Genomic DNA, 18,433 nt, shown 5'->3' with positions numbered 1-18,433 from the left:
GAACACAACTGATTTCCTCCAGAAACTCCATGACATTAACAACCTCCCTTAGAACACCATCCTTGCCACCACGGATGTCAACCTCCCTATACATCAAAATCATCATCATGATGGAATTGCTGCCTGCCTTAAATATAGTAACTCCTTGCTTAATGCTGTAGTTATGTTCCTGAAAAATGCTACTTTAAGTGAAACGATGTTGGGGAAATTGGATTTCCCCATAGGGAGGGTTAGGCTCCAGGGAAATGTTTTTCGCCCTATACTGTGTGTATGTATGTGTGTAAGTTTTAAACAAACAATTTAATACTGTACACAGGAATGATGATTGTGAAGCTTGGTTGAGGTGGTGGAGTCAGAAGGTGGGTTATTTCCCAGGGAATGCCTTACTGCTAAATGATGAACTAGCACTCATCTGAGCCTCACGAAAGCAACACGAATGGAGGGAGGACAGACAGAATGGCAATGGCTGCAAAGATTCCCTGTCGAAACAGAATGTGATGATGAACTCATGTTATCCAACTGAAGTGCATCACTCCCTCCACTTTCCAAAGTGCTGGGAGGTGGGGGTGCACGTGAGAAAAACACACACACACACGTGTGTAAGAGAGAGAGAGAGAGAGAGAGAGAGAGATCTGCATTGCCCCTTTAAGTATGCTGAAACCACTCTAAGTACACTGCCTTTTTAAGTACAGTAACTCCTCACTTAAAGTCATCCGGGTTAATGTTGTTTCATTGCTGATCAATAAGGGAACATGCCTGTTTAAATGCTCCCCTGTTTAAATGCTCCTGTGTAATGCTCCCTTATAATGTTGTCTGGCATTCGCCTGCTTTGTCACCTGCTTGCAGGAAGAGCAGCCTGTTGCAGCTAGCTGGTGGGGGTTTGAAACCAGGGGGGGCCAGCAGCCCCCTGTTAGCCTGCTGGGCGGCTGCCACACGGAGATCAATTGCCATCAGTTCAGCAGTCCCTCTCCCACACTGCCATGTGCTGCTCTCGCCCTCTGCCTTGGAGCTGCTCGCTGGAGCCTCCTGCTTGCTATGTGGAGGGTGGGAGAGGGGGGCTAATGTCAAGGTGCCCCTCTCCCCCCTGCTTACCCCATCTTCCATAGAGTGTAGGGAGAGGGGAAACATGACAGGGCTCAGGATGGAGGGAGCTTCCTGGCAGCAGCTACCGTCTCAGCTTGCTGATTAACTTAAAAAGGCAGTGAAATTCAGAGTGGAGTCAGCATACTTAAAGGAGCAATGTGCATCTCTCTCTCAGACAGGGTGTGTCTCTGCCATGCTGTCTCCCCTTCCTCCATTTGTGCTGCCTTGTAGAATGTGAGGCTATATTAACAATGAGTTAACCCTTGAGGGCTCAGCCAATTGCTAGTTCATCATTTAGCAGTAAGGCATTCCCTGGGAAATATCCCACCCTCTGACTTCCCCACCTCAACCAAGCTTCACAATCATCATCATCATCGCTATGTACCAGTATTAAACTGTTTGTTTAAAATGCATACTGCATGTGTATTACATATCTAAAAATAAAAAAATACAGTCTTTATCTGGTGAAAAAAAATTCCCTGGAACTTAACACCCCCCCCCACCTCCATTTACATTCATTCTTATGGGGAAATGGGATTTGCTTAACATGGTTTGCCTTAAAGTCACATTTTTTCAGGAACATAACTACAACCTTAAGCAAGGAGTTACTGTAGATCAGCAAGCTGAGACAGCTGCTGCTGCCAGCAAGCTCCCTCCATTCTGAGCCCTGTCCTGTCCCGTCCCTGCTCTGTGGAGATAGGGTACAGGAATGGGGGGCAGGGGAAGGGGGACTCTGACATCAGCACCCCTCTTCCCCCCTCCCCTCCACAGCACAGCAAGCAGGAGGTTCCTGGGAACAGCTCCAAAACAGAGGGCAGGAGCAGCACACGGCAGTGGGGGGAGGGATACCTGAACTGCCCAGCAATTGACAGCCTGCTGGGTGGCAGCCACACAGAGAACTTAGGCGAGCTGATGTGGGGGGCTGCTGGTCCACCCAGGTTCCAGGTCCCCCACCAGCTAGCTCCAACAGGCTGCTCTTTCTACAAGCAGTGGACAAAGCAGGCAGCTGCCAAACAATGTTATAAGGGAGCATTGTGCAACTTTAAACAAGCATGTTCTCTAATTGATCAGTGATGTAACGTTAACTGGGACATTATGTGAGGAGTTACTGTATCTACAAGACAATGGACCATACACAGAAATCCAACCCAAACATCGCCAAACTCATCCATTTTTATCTTCACTGATAATAACTTTACATTTAACAAACACTTGTCTATACTATGGGAACTGCCATGGGTACTAGGATAGCTCCCCACTATGCCAATTTCTTTATGGGGTGCTGAGGAAAAGCTTCTAGAAAGATGCACCACAAAATCAGTAATATACCTGAGATACATCCATTATATTTTCATCTTCTGAACAGACAACTTAAACTCCTTCATAGTTTCCATTACACCTTCAATCACCGTAACCACATCCCCCATCTATCAAACTCTCTTCCACATCAACATCAGCTTCCTGGGCACCATGATAAGCTTCAGCAATGGAACCCTACAGACAACTATAAACAGGAAATCCAAGGATCACCACACCTACCTTCACAAATCCAGTAACCACCCAAGACCCACCAAGAAAGCTGTTATCTACAGACACTCAGATATCACAGAATATGTTCTTAGGAGGAAGTCTGAGATACACATCTTAACACCACCTTCATCAAACAAGGACACTTCACCAGAGAAGTAGATTGCAACATGGAACAGTCCACCCACAAACAGGAGAACCTGCTTCAGTACAGAAAAATCCCTACTTTTCAGCTACCACCCCACACTAGAACCTGTATGGGGTATCAAACAATTACAACCCATACCTGATGGGGACCACATCCAGGAAATATTTCTTTCAGAATGCCCTCTTCTGGCCTTCAGACAACCCCACAACCTCTCCAAAATCATCAGAAGAAAGCTGTCCACAGACCAGGACACACCAACTCAAAGCTGCACTAGCACTAGACCCTGACAAAATAATAGATGCAAAACCTGCAGCCATATCTCCACTACAACAATAATCAATATCCCACACAACACATCTTTCCAGATTCATAGGTCTTACACACATCTATCACAACATGTGGTGTATCTCATCCAGTGCATCAAATGCCCCACAGCAGCTATGCTCTCAGAAGAGCTCATGCACAAAAATAAGACAAGACACAAAACACCCTACCACCAACTGGCAAACACTTTTCACAAAGCAATCACTCCATATCTGACTTCAGTCCTCGTCCTTAAAGGAAACCTGCACGACACCTTCACCACACGAGCTTGGGACCTGGAATTCATAATTCTGCTGGACACTCAAGAAAAGACAGTTACTCACCTTTGTAACTGTTGTTCTTCGAGATGTGTTGCTCATATCCATTCCAGTTAGGTGTGTGCGCCGCGCGTGCACATTCGTCGGAAAACTTTTACCCTAGCAACTCAGTGGGCTGGCAGGTCGCCCCCTAGAGTGGCGCCATCATGGCGCTTGATATATACCCCTGCCGGCCCACCCGCTCCTCAGTTCCTTCTTGCCGGCTACTCCGACAGAGGGGAAGGAGGGTGGGTTTGGAATGGATATGAGCAACCCATCTCGAAGAACAACAGTTACAAAGGTGAGTAACCGTCTTTTCTTCTTCGAGTGATTGCTCATATCCATTCCAGTTAGGTGAATCCCAAGCCTTACGTAGGCGGTGGGGTCGGAGTGAAATGTGGCAGAATGAAAACTGCTGAGCCAGAGGTTACAGCATCTCTTGACTGTTGAACCAGGGCATACTGCGAAGCAAAGGTATGGACCGAGGACCAATGGAGCTGCGCGACAGATCTCGTGGGTAGGAACACGAGCCAGCAAGGTGGCAGATGAAGCCTGAGCCCTGGTAGACTGTACGATGATGTGGCTTGGGGAAATATGAGCCAAATCATAACAAGTGCGGAAGTCCGCCATCACCCAAGATGAGATCCTCTGAGAGGAAAACAAGCAAGCCCTCCCTTTGGCCCGCTACCATGACAGAGCTGGGGCACCTTACGAAATGGTTCTGGCAGCGCAATATAAATGCGAGCACTCCACAGATGTCCAAGGAGTGCAATGGTTGTGCCCATTGCATTGAGCTGTGGGTAACATGAAAGGCCGAAACCACCTTAGGGAGGAAAGCCGGGTGCGGTCATAACTGCACCTTGTCTTTGTGAAACCTAGTGTACGGCGGAACCACCGTAAGAGCTCTGAGCTCGGAGACCCGTCTGGCCGATGTAACAGCTACGAGGAAAGTTGTCGTCCAAGACAGGTATAGCAGAGGGCCACTCGTGAACGGCTCGACTGGGGGAGACATAAGTCTGGTTAAAACTAGGTTGAGGTCCCAGGTTGGGGCTGGGCGGCGCACCCGAGGGTGCAAGCTCTCCAAGCCCTTGAGGGATCTCGAACCCATAGAGCGTGACAACACGGAACGTCCACCTTAGCCTGGCTGGAAGGTAGAGATGGCTGCTGAGTGTATCCTCAGCGATGATACCACCAGGTCCTGCCGCTGAAGGCCAGAGGCAGGCCAAATAGAGGGGATCGAGACCTCAGCAGGAGCAAGATCGAGCGTATTGCAGCTGTAGAAGAAATGCTTCCACCTGGCCCGGTACGTTGACCAGGTGGAAGGCTTCCTGTCACCCCGGCTCAGTTACGCTGCAGCCACACCGTGAGGCGAAGAGGCTGCAGGTCCGAGTGACGAAGCCTGTCGTTACCCTGAGTGATGAGGTCTGGGTGGGGTGGCAGGGTAATTGGGTCTGTTATTGACAGGCCGAGCAACGTGGTATATCAGTGCTGCCTGGACCACTCTGGAGTGATCATGATGATGCGCGCTCTGCCCCTGCGGAGTTTGAGCAGGACCTAATGAACCAGTGGGAAGGCATAATGGAGTTGGCCTTTCCACGGCATCAGGAATGCGTCCAAGATCGATCCCGAGGAGAGACCTTGGAAGGAGCAGAACATCTGGCATTTTCTGCTCTCGCGGTGAGCGAACAGGTCTATGTGAGGAAACATCTCCGCTTCTGGAAAGCGGAACGCCTCACATGGGGCAGAGTGATCACTCGTAAGACAGGAAAGACCTGCTGAGTCAAAGCGCCAAGACGTTCCGAACGCCTGGGAGAAAGGACGTCACCAGCTCCATCGAGTGGGCCATGCAAAAGTCCTGGAAATGGATGGCCTCCTGACAAAAGGGGGGAGGACCATGTCCCTCCCTGGATATTTATGAAGCACATGGCCGCTGTGTTGGCTGTAAACACCGAGATACAACGGCCTCGCAGCTGCCCCTGGAACCCCTGGCACGCCAGGCGGACTACTCTCATTTTGGGGGCATTGATGTGGAATGCCAGCTCCCGAGAAGACCAAAGGCCTTAAGCTCGGAGGTGACCATGAGCACTTGAGCAGAGAGATGACGCGTCCGTCGTCAGGGGCAGTGAGGGCTGGGGCGGATGAAACCACATCCCTGCCCACACCAGGGAGGGAGTTAGCCACCACTCTAGGGAGCCTAAGGTGCTCGAGGGAACGGTGACTACCATGACCATTGGCTCCCTGTCCGGGTGGTACGCCGAGGTGAGCCGGACTTGGAGAGGATGGAGGCGGAGCTTGGCGTGTTTGGTTACAAACTTGCGGGCAACCATGGACCCAGGAGACTGAGACAAGTACGAGCCGAGGTCGTTGGGAAAGCCTGCAGACCTCAGATGATTGCTGCCATCGCCTAAAACCGCAGTTGTGATAAGCAGGCTCCGGCTAGGTAGGAGACCAGGATAGCCCCTAGGAAGTCCAACCTCTGCGTGGGAACCAGAGTGGATTGCTCTATAGTAATCATCAGGCCTTGACCTGTGAATAAGACCGTGACGATGCCCACGCGCTGAGTGGTTTGTGTCTCAGAGTCTCCTCGGATAAGCGAATCGTCCAGATACGGAAAAACGCATATCCGACATCAGTGAAGGTAGGCGGCGACTATGGCCGTAAACCAGAAGTACTGACAGTTGGCTAGAAAGCGGAGGTATCTCCTGTGTGGAGGGAAGATGGCGTTGCCAAAGTACGCGTCCTTCATATCCAGGGCGGCATAGTAGTCCCCAGGAGGCAAGGATGGAATAATGGTTCCCAGGGATACCGTGCGGAACTTCAACCTTATCCTAAACCGGTTGAGTCCATGCAGGACTAGGAAGGTCTGAGACCTGCGTTCGAGTGGGGGACTAGGGCATAACGGGAGTAAAACCCCTTGCCCCTTTCGTCCATCGGCATCTGCACCTCTTGTATGAGGAATTGCTCATGAGAGGGGTCCCTGAAGGGGGACCGGGCTGGAACAAATTAGAGGTGGTACCTATGCTCCACCGTGCTCAGGATCCAGCGATCTGAAATTAACTGGGGCCACGCCAGGAGAAAGCGGGATTGGGATCCCGGCCTGTGACTGGTACACCGCCCTCAGGTGCACCTTGGAAGGTTCGTCTTTAGTCCCAGTGGTAATTGCGAGGGACCTTGACCTTGGCTCTTTAGGGGTCCTGACGTTCGTCTGCGACCACCTTGGCCTCGCCGTTTGCCAAAGTCCTGTCTCTGGTTAGGCACAGAGTATGGCGGCTGGGGACAGAAAGGCCTGCGTTTGGTCGCTGGCATATGGATGCTGAAAGAGCGCATTAGGACCCTATTGTCCATCAGGCTTGGCAGCCTGGGGCTGTCTTTGCCGCGAAAGGCCTTTACCAACAAAGGGTAAATCCTGAATGGCATACTGCAGCTCCGGCCGGAGGTTTGAAACCTGAAGCCATGAGATGCACCTCATGGCGACACCAAAGGCCAGAGTCCTGGCTGCAGAGTCTGCTGCGTCCAACGAGGCCTGGAGGGACGCTCTGGGTACCTTTTTCCCCCGTCCTCCAAGATGGCAGCGAACTCTTGGCGGGAATTTTGAGGGAGAAACTCCATAAACTAAACTACCTTCACCCAGGTGCTATAATTATCGCAGCTAAGCAAGGCTTGTTGCTTTGCTACCCAGAGCTGCAGGGCCTCTGCAGAGTACCCTGGCGGCCAAACAGGTTCATTCGCCAAGCCTCTTTCGGTTTCGGGGCTGGCGCCCGCTGGCCATCATATCAGAATCGTGGTCCTGAGCATAAGATCTGCGCATGTGGGATGACACGGATGCGTGTCCGGATGGCCATGGAGGTACTAAAAGAAGGCACAGGCAGAGTCTCTGACTCTATCGGACCTTGCCCAACTCGGCACCGGGAACTGGCACCGGGAGGCGTACCGGTACCTGGAACGAGATCCAGACCCGCAACCAGAATGGTGCCTGGAGGTCGACCGAGATCTCGAGGCTCGGGGAGAGGCTACAGGAGTCAAGGTACCTGTCGCGGTGCCGGGAGTCGGAACGGTGCCGATAGCGGGTCGGCGAACGGGATACCGACCGGTGCAGCGAGTGCAACCAGTACCGATGAGGAAAACAGCACCGGGACTGCAAGTGGTGTCGGGCGTGCCGACAGGATCTGGAGTGTCTGCGGGACCGTGATCATGAACGGTGCCGCTCTGCTGTGCTGACAGAGGACGGTCACATGAAGAGACTGTATTACCCGCACCGGCGGTGCCGGGGTCAGGCAGCATCGACTCTGTCATGGCAATGAGATCCCTCGCCGTTGGTAATGTCTCCGGCGTGGAGGGAACAGCAGGCTCAACCACAGTGCATACTGGGGAGCTGTCAGGCACCGGATTCGACGGCCCTCGTGGGACCGGGATCGACGGTACCGAGGTCGTCAGAGCTTCGGTAGGTGTCGGTGCCGGGTGATCCGAGTTAGATGAGCTGTCTGGCTGCGGTGCCGTCGGCACGGAAGCAGCAGGAGCAATAAGCTCAACCACGGAGCGCGCCGGGGAGCCGTCAGTCACTGGATTCTACGGCCCTTGTGGGACTGGAATCGACGGTGCCGACGTCGTCGGTGCCGCAGCAGGTGTTGGTGCCGGGCAATCCGACTGTGACGAGCTCTCTGGCTGCGGTGCCGTTGGCACGGAAGCAGCAGGAGCAGTAGCTCAACCACGGCGCGTGCCGGGGAGCCGTCAGGCACCGGATTCTACGGCCCTTGTGGGACCGGGATCGACGGTGCCGACGTCGGTGCCTCAGCAGGTGTCGGTGCCGGGCGATCCGACTTAGACGAGCTCTCTGGCTGCGGTGCAGTTGGCACGGAAGCAGCAGGAGCAGTAAGCTCTACCACGGCGCGTGCCAGGGAGCTGCCAGGCACCGGATTCAATGGCCCTGGGGGACTGGAATCGACGGTGCCGATGTCATCGGTGCCTCTGCAGGTGTCGGTGCCGGGCAATCCGACTTAGACGAGCTCTCTGGCTGCGATGCAGGTGGCACGGAAGCAGCAGGAGCAGGGGGCTCAACCACGGCGCGTGCCGGGGAGCCGTCAGGCACCAGAAGGAATCGTAGGCTCTCTCGACCTTGGAGGAAGGGAGCGGTGCCGAGTCGACTTCGATGCCGGCGACGGTCGGTGCCGAAAGGCCTTGGCAGTACCGGCGGGGTCCGGTGCCGAGGAGGCGCTTCTGCCAGCCGCTTGATCATTGCTCGGCACCAAAGGTGGAGGGGTAAGTGAAAGTCCCGCTCCTTTTTGTTCTCGGCTTAAAAGCCTTGCAAATGGGGCACTTAGCTGTCAAGTGTGATTCCCTGAGGCACTTCAAACAGGAGTCGTGTGGATCTCCCTTCGGCATCGGCTTCTGGCAGGCCGAGCCCATTTTAAAACCCGGTGAGCCGTGCATGGGCTCCGGCACCGGGTTCATGGAAGGGGCTACTTCCTGAACCCCGCTAACAATTACTAAACTAACTATGTTAGCAAAGAAAAAACGTATAACTATACAAATATATATATAAAAGGATTATAACTGCATAACTATATACGAGAACTACGAGTAGCTAGGGAAGTGGAGGTCAGCTAAGCCGCGCTCCACTGTTCCAACGACCGACACGGGCGGTAAGAAGGAACTGAGGAGCGGGTGGGCCAGCAGGGGTATATATCAAGCGCCATGATGGCGCCACTCTAGGGGGCGACCTGCCGGCCCACTGAGTTGCTAGGGTAAAAGTTTTCCGACGAATGTGCACGCGCGGCGCACACACCTAACTGGAATGGATATGAGCAATCACTCGAAGAAGAACATGGACTTGACAGAGAGATTGGTTTTATGGCTCATTACAACAACTTGTAACACTTCAGCTGCCTACTAATTCTCAATTGTCCTACAACAGCAGAGGTATTAATTTTAAGTTGTCTTCTCAACAGGTGTGAATCCTTTATGCCTAACAATCTGTCCCACCTGTTATTTAGCTTGGACACTGTGGTTTCCTTCTCCAGACCTGAGGAGGAACTCTGAAACTCAAAGGCTTGTCTCTTTCATTAACAGAAATTGATCCAACAAGAGATGAGATAATATCCCACACTGTCTCTCATAGTTTGGGACAAACATGGCTACAACAACACTGCAAAAGATGGAGAGTTTCATGCCTGAACTCCTAGAACTGATTTTCAAAGTTAACCAACTCCATTCTATGGCTGTGTTCCATCTGCATAAGCGATACAAAGGAGCCCAGATTTCTTGACAGTAGCCCATTCTATTCTGTAACACGTAGGAGACCACCTCACACTACTGCAGCTAACAAGGTTTACTTCTGAGGACCTAAAAATAAAATGGATAGCAAGGAGTATTAAGTTGACTGTTACCATGGTATCTGATCACTACATATGGAAAGACCATTACAGTTCTATTAGCACCCACAGAGCCAAAGGAACTAAGCCCTTAAATACTGTACAAAATTACCCTTTAAGGGCCCTTGTACAAATAATGTTTTTAAAAAAGCATATAGACCCATATGCCCGTGAGTTCCCCACATCACAACTGAAAATGATAGGGAAATCCTCAAGCTCTCCTAAAAATGCCTGTAGAGGATCAAGCAAGTCAGATTCAAGGCTGAAACTGTTGCCTTAACTCCAGTAGACATGGTCTCACCCAGGGAAATGGGAGAGAACCAGACCCTCAAGTGATAACCTACTGGACAAGGTGAAATGAAAAGCTTTTCTAAAGAATGGAGCTACTGAAGATGCCCCTAACCATTAACAGGATGAGAGATGCAACATATTAAAACAATTTACTAAATGAGAGGGCACAGGGAAGCAAAGGAGGAGTTAAGACTGGCGTTTCTCTTTGAAAATGTCAGTGATGACAAAGCCCCTGAACCCAGGGGACAGAGTTGTTTCAGGCTCCCATGAGGTTTACTCCTTGGGGGATTCTGCAGAACTGCGTGCCTGCAGAAAATCCTGCCCCCTCTGCGCCCCCTCCCCCAATTTCTTGTGTTTCCCTGTGGGAAGCAAAGGGAAGCTGGGGATGGGGGACCATGGGAACAGTTTTGGGAGGAATTGCCCCCCTCCAAACAGAGGCAAGGCATGGGGGGAGACACACAAAGTTACATGCCACTGTCCCCCTCATTCTGCAAACACAGAGCTGCCCAGCTGAAGGAGACTACCTGTCTTGGCTCCACTAACTCTGCAGCTGAACTCTGACCCCCACTCCACGGATCCCAACCAGCTGCACCTGGACCCCCACCCCATCAAGCACCACTCCCCCAGCATCCAGACCCTCTCACCAAGTTCCACCCAGCCAGATCCCCCAAACACCACCAAGCCCCAATCACTTTCACCACTGAGCCACCTGTACCCAGACTGTCCCACACCAAAACCTCTCACTCCACACCTGGATCCTGTTGGGCTGAGCCTGCCCACCCACATGTGGTGCACCTGGCGCAGAGGGGCAGGCTCAGCTCTTGCACTGTCAGGATGAGGTGCAGCCTCACTGCTGAGTCTCTATACCAGGTGAGGTGGGGGTTTCGGGGTGATCTACCACCTCAATGCAGCCAGTGGCCTGTGCTCCCCACTGCCATGCTGGAGCCACATTCATTTATTGACAAATAAAATTTGCAAAATTTTAAAATATTGTGCACATAATTTTTAATTTTCTGGTGCTGAATTCCCTCAAGAGCAGAGGTTACTGGCTATTCTAAGGAAATCATGAACCCCAGGGTGCTTGTACACCTCTAGCCCGATATAACGCTGTCCTCAGGAGCCAAAAATATCTTACATACAATATAGGTGAAACCGCATTATACTGAACTTACTTTGATCTGCCAGAGCATGCAGCCCCACCCCCCAGTAGCGCTTCTTTACCGCATTATATCCGAATTCGTGTTATATCGGGGTAGAGGTGTAAATTACAGACAGACAAAAATGTTATCCATCATTTCAGGCTGCATAAACCCTAAAACATTCCACTGATGATCCAGGGAGCTTAGTTTTCAGTATAAAACTCTTGCTGTTCATTTAAAGACAAAGTTTCAGTCTTAATTCTGAATGGACAAGGACTAAGTCTTCCCATGTTTGTACAGCACAAAGCAAAACTAGGCTTTGATCCCAAGTGAGGCTTCTGGGTAATAACACGATATAAGTGTTAAAGATATAATGCTTTGCTTACATGCATTTCAGATAGGCCCTTAGCATTATTCTAATAATTTGGGAATGACTTAAATATTTGGACATTCTTGTGTATGTTTCACATTAACTAAAGCAACACTTACTGCTAGTTGTTCACTTATAGAGTTAGACTTGGCCCGAACAGCTGGCTCTCTGCAGAGAGAAAACAAGCAAATGGTGGGATTAAAGTTAGAATAGGGAAAAAAAAAAACAACCATCTCTGAAGAACTGATGAAGAGTACGCTACATCTCTAAATTGTTGAACATACCCGCCAACTGTAGGTTCCCACATAAAAACTTCACTTTTCCATCAAAAGATATTTCAACACTTCATGTTTGGAAAGCTATTTGTAACTGTATATGACAACTTAGATTCTGTACCACTATTGTGTAGCAAATTCCATGACTACAGAATAGCAAAATACACGTCATTGATTATAAGTATCAGAAGGGTAGCCATATTAGTTGGTAGCCACAAAAACAATGAGGAGTTCGGTGGCACCTTAAAGACTAACAGATTTATCTGGGCATAAGTTTTCATGGGTAAAAAAAAAACCCCACTTCTTCAGATGAATGGAGTGAAAATATAGATACAGGCATAAATATACTGGCACATGAAGAGAAGGGAGTTACCTTACAAGTAGAAAATAAGTGTTGTCAAGGCCAATTCAGTCAAGGTGGATGTGGTCCACTCCCAATAGTTGATGAGAAGGTGTTAAAGGGGTTGCCATCAGTTGGGTCTTACAGATATTTTCACAAATACTAAGTTCTAGGAGCTCTGAACTCATTCTGCTTCCTTATTTTCTTACCCAGGCTTTGGCGGTATTGTCAAAGGAGGCAATCCGACAGGGTCTGCAGAGAAGCTGTCCGAATTGGGCACTGGGGAAGATGCAGAAGAACCCCTAGAACCAATACTCTGCTCATCAGAGCCAGACTCCTTTACCAGCTTCACCTAAGAAAACCATGAAGAAGGTATTACACAGAGACCTGTTTTTCTGGGTCCTGAAACAACTGTTTAGTATTCTGCTTTATTCTGGCCAATGTTTTGTTCATTACACATTTGCTACAGAATAAAAATTTACATCTATTTCAGAACTATAGGTTTGAAGTTTCCCTCTCCATCTCACTCTAAATCTAGCCTTCATCAAGTTATTAATTTTTTCCTGGACATCTTAAATGCAAGTGGAAGAAAGATATCTCAAAGCAGATGTGTCTTAGTAATGCAGTTATATTTTTGTTCTTATCCTGATATTTTACTGGGTATATAGAAGCTTCTAACTATGTTGTAATTCTCACGTACAGGGACATTGTTACTTTACAAGTAGAAATGACAGAAGTGTTGCCAACCAACAGCTCAAACCAGATGTACAAAAATATATTTGGAAGGACACACTCACCCGCTTAACTTCCACCTCAAAAACCAGGGTGGAATCAGGAGGAATGCGACTGGCTACTCCTTGGGACCCATAAGCCCATGCTGGAGGAATAATAAGAAGTCGTCTCCCCCCTTTCTTCATCCCCATCATACCTTCTTCCCAACCCTTCATGTTCCAGAAACATAAAAGAGAAAGTTGATTTGTAAGCAGCAGTCTGACTCAGTGACACAAAAATATCTGCAACCATTCTGGTGCAGCTGTTCTAGGCCAGGTTACAAAGGTTCCAATATGCATATTGAAAAGTTTCTTGTGAAGCCCTGGAGATACAGCATTGCTCCATTTAGGATAAAAAACCCTTAGAGTAGAGGACCCATGATATCCAATTAAGAGTAGAAATATTAATTTCTAGGCATCAGAAGACAACACCTAACACACAAACACTGAAGCAAATTGCACCTTCTGCCATCTTTAATATGGAGACGCAGCCAGTCTCCAGGACCTCTATTTGGGTTGGAGAAGCTTGGATGAAGCCTTGCGTATTAACTCAAGGCTGGTCTACACTGGGAACTTATACCAGCATAGCTACATCTTTCAGGGGTGTGAAAAACCCACCCCTGAGAGATGTAGCTATGCGAACCCCCTCCCAAGTAGAAAACAGTGCTAGATTGATGGAAGCACTGCCTCTCTGGGAGGTTAATTACCTATATAAACAGGAGAATCCTTCCCATTGACATAGGTAGTGACCACACTAATCACTGCAGCAGCACAGTTGCAGCTGTATTGCTGGAGTGGTTTGAGTGTAGACATATCCATATTTTTCATGGGTCAACACTTGTATACTTTAAAGAGTAACCTCTGGTAACTTCTGCTGTATGTTAGTAATCTGGCCAATTAAGTGCCATGCTTAGGTTTAGACATAGCATTTAAGGAAACTGATTATGGGTAGAAATATGTAGAAGTTAATGGAGCAAATTAAAGAGTCAGTTTATAGCAATATCAGCTACTGGATTAACAGGCAGATATGCATTTAAACAGACAGATGACAGACTTAATCTTCAGTAAGTGCCAGCTTGCCACAGGACCAGTACAAAGTTACTATTAATGTAGTAATTAAAGTTTAAATTGGGAAAAACTGGTTTTGAAATCTTGAGGCTTGTTTACACAAAACACTTAGTTCATGGGCAGGCTGGGGTGTAAATCTACCCCACTCTAACCTGCTACACACTGAAGTGTCTGTGTGGATCTTGCTGCCATTCGCTAAAAGTTCTGTAGTCCATAGCAGCAGGGTCCACGCAGATACTTACACTTAGGGCACAGCAGGCTAGTGTGGGTAGATTTATGCCCCAGCTTGCACAAACAAGCCCCTAGCAAACAAAAAAACCCTCTCCCTCCTCCCCGACTATGAAAGAATCTCAGATCTGCACCAGTTTGATGGACCAGAGGGGGTGCCATGATGCTGATGTCTTCAGAGGAGTTTCATAAAATCCCCGCACAGCTTCAAGTGATCTGTACACATGAATGAACATAACAGAATACATTCTTCTTGAACTGAGTTTCCTCACAAGGAAGCTACTTTTCTGGAACCTGTGGAGGGTACAAGGGCTGCCACCAGAAAAGTCTCAAGGAACCTCCTGATATAAAGATTTATTTTCAAACAGGCAGCTTCCTTTCTACTGCACAGGAAAGTTCTATGGACTTTGCTCTCTATTACTGAGAGAGAACAAGAGGCTTGGTTATTGGAAGGCAAGTCAATAAGTATAGATGCAAGATGCTGTGCAAAACAAGGAAAGAAGAGATTTAAAAAAAGAAGTCAGCAATTTCTTTCATGTCACTGATGCAAGCACAAGTCATATCATAATATCATAAATACAATAGAAGTTATTATGGTTTGTGTGAATCCAGACAGAACTTTTAGAAGTCCCCAAGATCTACAAGACTTTAGTACACAGAAGATGAAGGTAAAATGCCAGAAGATCTACCTTAATGACTTTTCCAGAACCCAGCTTCAGACGCAACAGCTTGTCTTTGTTGATGTTTGAATCAAACACCTATGGAATTGAAGGTTAACAGGGTACAATCACTAGGACTTCCTACCATGGGGCTGATGAAGTTTGCAGTTGTAACACAGTATTCAAACTAGTAAATAATGTTAAAAAAAAAAAAGCACAATGTCCTTTATTTCATAAATACCTACCACCACTTGTCTCTCTCACTGTGGTAACTTCAAAAATAAATGCTAACCAAGGGGGAGGGGATTAAAAAAACAAAACAAACAAAAAAATGCAGCATGCCCAAAATTTCTAACCAACTGCACACTGACAGTTTTGTAGGCATGCAGTAACTGGAGACTCAGGCTTGAAAAGCAACTTTAAATTCTACAGCTTGGGCAAGAGTGAATCAAATTAAATGCTATACAGCCAGATTGCCGTAGCAATAGTACAATGGGCCCAGCCACCTGTTGCTAGCTTAGTGACCTCTGGGAGTTTACTAGACAACTAGATTTTAACTTCTGTAAAGTGTTATACCACTGTATAACCTTAGTACTCTTAGTACCACCAGTTTAAGTGGACAGATGATCGTGTTCCCCAGCAAGGAAAGGAAATTAGACCTGGATCTTCTATACCAGGGATCAGCGGGCCAAGCAGGTTCAGTCAATCGCAACTCCCACTGGCTGTGGTTTGCCATCCCAGGCCAGGGGGCTGCGGGAAGCAGCGCGTCATGTGCTGGCCACTCTTCCTGCAGCCTCCATTGGCCTGGGACGGCGAACGGCAGCCAATGGGAGATGTGACTGGCTGAATCTGCAGACGCAGCAGGTAAACAAACCAGCCCAGCCCACAAGAGACTTACCCTGATGGGCTGCGTGCCAAAGGTTGCCGATCCCTGATCTACACAGTAGCAGAGATCATGAGCCACAGGACTATCATGCTGACATCCTAGAGACTTGCTTCCCAAAGAAGAAACAAAGTCAGCTTATTGACCAAGTATCTGGATGCCTTATTGGAGGAAAAAGCATTCTTCTCACAAAGCATAAGAAGCTGATTTTGTAGGAATAAGATGCTCTCAACCTCCCTCAAAGCATTTTCCTAACCAATTCGTTACTAAACAAAGCACAACTTGTGGTTTAAGAGTAACATCTTCAAACATTCCTAAGTTTCTAGAGAAGGGAGGCTCTGAAGACAGATGTAAAGTTACCTCTGATGCCCGGTCAAGACATTTTCAAAGCCAGGATGATTAGTTCTGTTTTCATGGCTCTTACGTTAAATATCTATGTTTGATATTAAAAATGAGTCACAAGAATATCGATCATCTCTTCCTGAACACATATGGAACCAGTTACTATCCTCACTGTTCAATACTCAAAGGAATTTATGAAGGGAATTTTCTCTAATTTTTTTTTTTTTTTTTACAAATCCTATGTGTAGCTCAGTTTCCCCTATATTTAGCATTGCTGTCCAGTGGGGGGAAAAAGGAATAAGTTTGCTCTCAGGGCAAACTAAGACATGGATGCCTCAGACTAAGTTGGATGGCAAAGTATTCTCTCCATCACGATGGTGTTGAGATTACAAGTCTCTTCCAATGACGTAATCTGAGGAAGAAAAAGTGTTAATATTAACCCATTTCTAGTAGTAAAAGCCCGTTTACCTGTCCAAGCCCATTGTTCTGGAACAGCCAACCGGTATAGGCAACCTCCAGAGAGTCTCCTACTTCCAATCCCTGCCCCTCTCCAACAATGAGATCCTGGTACAGTACTGAGTCCAGTGAAGGGCTGCTGTTGCATTTGGCAATGCATAACTACAAAGGAAGTCCGAATATTAGCACCTTTTGTCTGTGGCCAGCTGCAGCAGCACAACAAATTCCACTTAGATTGAAGTTAGGCAATATAGGATTTATTTCTCACTTTATCAGTAAGAAGCTGAGTGTTACTAATATACTTTACATACGTGGACATTACTGATGCTTCATCTCCTTATGCAGCACTTTGCTAATATATACAATGAGAAAACCACTTAGCTCACAACAGCATGTTGATGGGTTTAATTAACATTTTAGAACACTAAGTTCTTTGGATGAAAGCGCTAGAGAAGTAGGAGTATCACAACTTGAGACATGCTATCCTGTATTCAAGTGAACCAAACAGAATGCCAACTAATCAAAGTGCAGCCAAAACTCAGCACATTCACAAAGCTGCAATATGCATTTCCAGTTTAATTTTAGTGGGGAGATGAGACTGAACTGGGCTTTGATTAAGAATGCAGCTAGGCAAATTGTGAGCAACCATGATTTTTGTTTGCTGTTCTGAACAGGATATAGCACCAACAGCATAGGTAGAGTTAATGCAAGAGTGCAGCCTGCTTGCTTAAAAAGATTACCTGTTTACTGAAATCCATGGCTGCCTTTTCTGACTCGAACATGATTGACCAGTTGTGTCTCTGATCATCATAAAATGTACCGTAGTTGTTGGGCTGAACCTATGGAAAAAGAAATCAGTCCCATATATCAAAATTACAAACACGTGTTCAGTTCAAGCACTTGGATTTTAATTATGATAAAAAACTACTGAATAAGATAAAACTCCTCTATTGCTTAAAAATGAACCAGGCTCAGATGTCAGAAGTTAGCCTTTATTCCTCTGATCAGTACAGACGCTCCCTGACTTATGCAAGCGTTTCGTTCCAGAATGCCTTGAGTAACTCGAATTTTGCATAAGTTGGAAACATATCTCTGACCATTATGTGAAAAAAACAAAACAAAACAAAACAAAACAACCCTCCTATTTCCAGCTTACAGAACTTTTTCCATAAGCTCGGATTTGCGTAAATCGAGTTTACGTAACTCGGGGAGTGTCTGTACCCTGAATAAAAATGTGTCAGAACTTTGTAAATTGTATATTTAGCAAGTTCTTCATAGGAGCCACAATTTCCTAAAATGGATGTTTAAAGTAAAGCTAGGAAATCTATATTTGGGCCATTGAATATGAGCGGCCTGATCTTCAGAGATGTAAAACATACCTGGTTCCCACAATCAGTGGGAGCCAATAGGTGCTCAGCACTTCTGAAAAAATCAGCCCATCTCAATTTGGCTCCATAACCATGAATTTAGGAGTCTAACTTTAGGCACCCAAGTGTGACAGTTGGAGGTTTTTGTTTTTTTTTTAAATGAATCCTATGTGTATTTCTGTTTTCACTCCATACTTTACATTGCTACCCAGTAGGAGGAAAAGGATTAAGTTTGCTCTGAGGACAGAGCAAGACACAGGTATGTGTGTGCACACAGTTTAGCTGAATGAATGGATTGAATGGGTAAATAAAAGAAGTGGCTGAAACCGACCCAAACCAACAAAGCGGACCCAGGATGACAAAGAGATATCCCTCTCCCCCTGGAAGACACCCTCCCCCCTCAGCAACTGAACATTCAAACACTTAACACCAGGAAACCCCACCAGGAAAGCCGTATGAATTGAACTGGAGAACAAAGGGGAAGAGGCGTCAGGTGGTT

General features: G+C 47.6%; 1 protein-coding gene across 9 annotated transcripts in view; it reads right to left on the bottom strand.

Moving 5' to 3' along the window:
* FKBP15 (FKBP prolyl isomerase family member 15) overlaps window positions 1-18,433 on the bottom strand; it is a 108,881-nt gene that overhangs the window by 54,163 nt on the left and 36,285 nt on the right. For all 9 annotated transcript variants that reach the window (XM_050926474.1, XM_050926475.1, XM_050926473.1 and 6 more), the window contains 6 exons: window positions 17,308-17,406; window positions 16,580-16,729; window positions 14,917-14,985; window positions 12,959-13,102; window positions 12,371-12,513; window positions 11,666-11,714 (listed from right to left, as the gene is read on the bottom strand). In XM_050926474.1, coding sequence (XP_050782431.1) covers window positions 11,666-11,714; window positions 12,371-12,513; window positions 12,959-13,102; window positions 14,917-14,985; window positions 16,580-16,729; window positions 17,308-17,406 — 654 coding nt within the window. The remainder of the gene's footprint in view (window positions 1-11,665; window positions 11,715-12,370; window positions 12,514-12,958; window positions 13,103-14,916; window positions 14,986-16,579; window positions 16,730-17,307; window positions 17,407-18,433) is intronic.

The sequence above is a fragment of the Gopherus flavomarginatus genome, chromosome 17 (genome assembly GCF_025201925.1).
Source record: "Gopherus flavomarginatus isolate rGopFla2 chromosome 17, rGopFla2.mat.asm, whole genome shotgun sequence".
NCBI classification, from domain to species: Eukaryota; Metazoa; Chordata; order Testudines; family Testudinidae; genus Gopherus; species Gopherus flavomarginatus.
Note: the sequence above shows the minus strand (reverse complement) of the source record. Positions and strands in the feature narration are given on the sequence as shown.